Genomic DNA, 5166 nt, shown 5'->3' on the forward strand with positions numbered 1-5166 from the left:
CAGCTCTTTCTGGTTTGGATCCAGAGAGAAGCTGTTTCTGCTTCAAGAGCCTCTATTGACTGCACCCATGTGAACGTTTCTCTTCCTGTAATAGTTACCAAATCATGTGGTGTTCCACAAGCCACAGCAAACACAACTTAAGTTGTTGATAAATGAAGAGCTGACTTTTACCCATGTCCAGTATTAATGAAACAGCATTTCTGTAACTGGTCTCCAAAACACTACCACTGCAAAGGCATCCAACATGCCACTGTTAAGCTTTTTTGCCCTGACAAAAATAAAATTCCACACTTTTCAGACACAAATGGAATTCACACAAGTTTACAAATTCTAAGACAAGAACACTAGTTACCGATTCTGGCAACAGATCTAGGTTTAGGCAGCTGGCACCACTTAGATTTCAGCTGAACATCGTGTTCTCTAATGATGCTACTGCTGCTCCCTGGAAAGCAGCATGAGAATGTGTGGAGAGCTCATACCTTGGCACAAGAGCCACTAGAAACAAGTCCAGGACAAGAGGAAAAAGGTGCAGGACTGTTAATGTACTAATAACAGTTTTAGATACTACCCTAAATCTGAAGCCCTCACAGATAAAGCCAACCTCTTCCAGAATTCTTTTAAACACTGAGTATATTCAGCTAATGAGAATAAAAAGATAGTAGCAGGTTCCTTCTCTGGAACAGGTGAAAAAGACACATTCCCTCAGAAACGCTGAAAAATGCAGGATGAGAAAGCAAACCGAATAATGGCAGGAGTGCTCGAGTTTACGCAGTTAGATGCAGTAATATAAATGCTGCTTCATTACTCTGACCAAATTAAGAATTTCTTCTAGGACATGACACAAACACTTAGAGGAGGCCATTATAAGGGGTAGAGATAAAACTAGAGAAGAGTTATCTTTCCTTTCTAATGACATCATGTGCAAATCATCTAGATTTAAATCCAAATCGGAATCTGAAATATCAACGAATTAGAAAATGACAGGCTAAAAGGTGACTTGTTCAAAACTCAAAGCTAATTTTGACTAAAATGACCTTTTCTTCCTTGTGATCAACAACTTTGCACTATGTCTCAACTTCCAGGATTTTTTTTTCTGTAATGACTTTGATTTATAGACAACAAAGAGCTGCTGTTTCTATTCATCTGTGTAAGCATATATTTCAATAACGAAATATCCATATATGATATGCCAGACAAAGCATTTGGACAGGCAAGTTAACCCAAAGAAATGGTTTTAGAAAATGGGACCAATAGCTCAGCTGGTAAGGAAACAAAAACTGAAGACTGTATGATTTGTGATACTAATATATGACAATGCACATGCTACAAGTTTACAAATATTCCTTAAAAACAAACAATAATATCTGATCTTCACAGCATTACCCAGCTACAGAAACTTCAAGTGCAAGTACCATTTTAACCAAGTCATAAACATACTCTGATTTCCTGATCCATTAAAATTATAAGTACAGATTAAAATATAAAAGGATATTTATACCTTTTCTTTCTTATAGGGCTGTTAAACTGAGAAAATCTAATCTCTCAGACTTTTCAAGGTGAATACCTGATAAGAGCTGCACTACAAAGCAGGTAATACAGTTGAATATTCTAAATACTTGTAAGTTTGATATTGCCCTTCTCAGTCAGTTACTTCAGTAGGTGTGGAAAGCACACAAACTATTGCTCATCAAGTTCATTTAAGTGGGTTTTTTAAAATGTAAAAACACTGTCCTAACATGAATCTTTCTGGTAAATTATACTGTGCTTTTAAAAGAAGTAATTTTTGAGCTGTAGACTCCTGCGAAAACTAACTAAAATGCAGAAATTAATTAAGAAAAATAAACCTATGGCTAATGGGTTTTAATTTGGTATACAGGAATCATCTTCGCTAGAAAAAGTTTCAGATGCTTTGTAAAGTTTCAAAGCAACAATCAACAACAGCTCATATTGGATCTTATGAAAAAGGTAAGTATACTTCTTTTACTATGTGGAAAACATAACACCAAAGCAGTAAAACATAATTTGCAAGCTTTATCTAAGGAAATGCCATGAATTGGTCTTTGATGCTAGACTCCCACTCCTGCTTTCATTTCAAGAAATTCACCTTCCCCAATATGAGACCACAATTTGCCTAACTTTGAGTGACCCTGAATTTAAAACCACTTGTAGATACAAACCATCACTTACCACTGAAAAATGTCCGTGAAGGAGGCTGCTTCCACAGGACTCCAGCTCTAACACACAGGTTCTTACGTACCAGCAAGTTACAGCTGCACAGCAAACTGCAAATACAACAAACAAGAAGTGGCTGCTTAAGTACAAATGTTTAATAATGCAAATGTCAGCAGTTCAGCGTAGAGACAATCTAATATTTAGCAGCTGAGTAACAGAGGGAAAAGTCTACTCAAATTACAATAAAATTTCCACTGAGCCTAGTCCCTTGTGGTCTACTACTTTCCTAAAAAATTGAAAAACCTGACAATCCAACTGCTCCTGCAGATATTTATTTAATGATGCATCTTTATCTTTTCTTTTTCTTAACAAATATTGACATTTTCCTCTTAGGCTGTTGTAACAGTGATACTTTTCTGAGTATTGTAGATGCTGATCTTGCCAATAGCCCTTTACAGGCAACTATTTATGCTGTCAGCATGTACCATATCTTGGCCTGTTTGGAGTTCTAAAATAGAAATGGAATGGTAAATTTTATAATCATTGTTTAGTGCTTGGGATTGTTCCATCTCCACTGGGCTGCTACAACATTTAAGAACCTCCTACAATAGCAACTATCTAGAGAGACACTTAGGATTTGGCTCATGTAGCTTTTACCTTACCATCCCAGTGAGAAGGAGGAGGAGTATATAGAAAAGTTTTGGATTCTATGAAGAAGTAATGGCATTTATTAGACCAAGTGGTGTAGCTGAAAAAGTAAAAAGGCTGCCAGGCACAGCAGCTCTTGTTTAGAATTTACCTTCCTGGTCTGTTCACTGTGAACTGCAGTGAGAGTGGTTCTGCCCCTCTGAAAATACATAAAATAGACTTGGAACTGGCCAATATAGAGAAAAGGTTCAACCAGGACCTTTTGCGTGTTTAATATATATTTAATTTCATGTTTGTAATCTGACAAGAAGACATCCAGTTGTACAAGAACTGTTCAAAGTCTGTAAATAAGCATGTTTAAACACATATTTGACTGTGGCCTGGCAACATTCTGCTGTCAGACAGATCAGAGGGAGGAGAGGCACAGTGTTCTCACCTCAACAGGCTCAGGCCCTTAGGAAGAACCAGATCTTTGTGCAACCTGCTCATTCCCAGGAAGCAATGCCACAACTGCCCTCTGGCCTTTCATCTGCTCTTGATCAGATACATGCCGAGGACGCAATTACTTCAGTAGCTTACAAGCTATTGCATCATTTGGGGCCATTCAATCTCAGGAAGTCATTATTAAGAATTTAAAGAATTAATTTCAGGTGTCTACTGAGTTACCTATAGACATAATCCCTTTATTTCAAAGAAGAATCTGCAAATACCAGATTTCTTGTCTAGAAGTCACATCATTATGCCAGCACACACTTGGTAACTATGCTTTAACATTAGCCAAGGACTAACAGCTCCAGTTTTCACTTATCCTCATAGCAACGGTGTCAGAATATCTCACTCTGCCCTTCTGCTTCATGGTCTCTGTTAAAATCCTTGTATTAACCCAAATGTGACAGGACAGACCCTCCCCAAGCCCCAGATTCCTGTAATCATGTGCTAAACATGCCACACTGCTGTATCATCTCCCAGGATATTACTTCCTTAGCAAGACAGAAAAAGAGTTCCCACTGCTGCAGAACTGGTATGTTCTAGAAAGAAACGTTGTAATTTGTCATGAACAACGAGGTCACCTGCTGCTCTTGGGTCATACACCAGACCTACACTAATTTGTGGACTTACAAGGCCTGTTTTACAACATATTAGAACACTTGGGATAAAAGGAGCAGTTGCTCATCAATAAGGTGGGAGCCTGTGGGCTACTTCTAAGGGATTAAAAAAATTAAGAACTAATCAAGTTAGCATTAAACTTAAATATACCAGAAGAGTTTTCAAATCCTAAAAAGTAATGGAAAAAAATTATTCAAACTTAGCTGCAGCCTAAAGCATTAGTATTTGAGAAGTTTATTAGCCTTCCTACACAGTCTATAATAAAATGCACAGTGAGAACAGAACGAGTTGTGTTGGCTTCACAGGAGCATCCAGGTGCTGTTCACACTGTTGAGGCAGGGCGGGCACCTGGGACTTGCTACTTCCTCAGAGAGATCAGCACAGTGGAAGGACACAACACCTAACCCTAAGCTCTTACCAAAATTGTTTCTGGTGTCCAACATTGGAAAGTCAGTCTCCACCTTCCTCTGAAATTTGTATAAAAATTGGTAAAGATAACAAAACTAAACAGTCTCACCTTCCCTGCTCCTGACAGCCTGACCTTGATGGGTACAAAGCCATGTGGGAGTATTGACCTCCTGCCTCTCCCACCCGACTGCAGGCTGATGGAAAAGGAACTGCCGACGAATTCCACGTTAACCTCAGCCCCTCTGTGTCTTCAGCCATCTCTGGAGAGGGACAACACTCTGCTGCCATTACTGAGGCCGGAGGTAACAGCATGCTCTGTGCACAAGGTGTTTTCTCCAGGTTTTGTGAAAGAAGGGGGAAAAAGGGGACTCTGTGGCCTAGAAACAGCATTCGTTAATCTGCTTTGTTGCTATGAAAAGCACAACCTGCAAGAGGATAATTCCTGTAGAGGAGTGCTAGTGCCCAGCCAGGTGCTTCTCCTGACAGCCATCGTCCCCCGGGACTGCATAACCCGAGGGGCTGTAGCTGCCCGTATCCACCGATTTCTACTCAGTACTTACACATTGACAGCTAGAGACTGCAAAACCTAGTTAAAACTATACAAGGCCACACGCTTCTCGTTCTTAAGATATGTAAACCCCTTATCTTCCTTTCCAGCTTGAAGGAGGGCAAGGCTCCTCGCACATGCCAAGGGCAGGGCCAAGGCTGGAGAAATAACCGCACTCACCCGGTAAGGAAACGTCAGCGAACGAGGGGGGAGCGAAGGGGGCGGCTGCGGCCCCCGGCCCGGCTCCCCCTCCCCCGCGGGGTACCGGCTGTCAGGCAGGGCTG

General features: G+C 40.4%; 2 protein-coding genes across 4 annotated transcripts in view; one reads left to right on the top strand and one right to left on the bottom strand.

Moving 5' to 3' along the window:
• Window positions 1-4826, bottom strand: part of PISD (phosphatidylserine decarboxylase) — a 24299-nt gene extending 19473 nt beyond the window's left edge. The window contains exons 1-2 of one of the 3 annotated variants that reach the window (XM_017732217.1): window positions 4445-4826; window positions 2188-2282 (exon numbers count right to left, since the gene is read on the bottom strand). In XM_017732217.1, the coding sequence (XP_017587706.1) occupies window positions 2188-2282; window positions 4445-4725 (376 nt within the window). In that variant the 5' untranslated portion in view covers window positions 4726-4826. Of the gene's footprint in view, window positions 1-2187; window positions 4417-4444 lie in introns of those variants that run through there. The other 2 variants (XM_017732218.1, XM_017732220.1) reach the window with 2 other exon arrangements.
• The window catches only part of LOC103614187 (melanotransferrin), a 13634-nt gene continuing 13017 nt past the window's right edge, over window positions 4550-5166 (top strand). Inside the window, exons 1-2 of the mRNA XM_017732214.1 lie at window positions 4550-4637; window positions 4993-5065. The gene's annotated coding sequence lies outside the window, so the exon portion shown is untranslated. The remainder of the gene's footprint in view (window positions 4638-4992; window positions 5066-5166) is intronic.

The sequence above is a fragment of the Corvus brachyrhynchos genome, unplaced genomic scaffold (assembly GCF_000691975.1).
Source record: "Corvus brachyrhynchos isolate BGI_N302 unplaced genomic scaffold, ASM69197v1 scaffold864, whole genome shotgun sequence".
NCBI lineage: Eukaryota > Metazoa > Chordata > Aves > Passeriformes > Corvidae > Corvus > Corvus brachyrhynchos.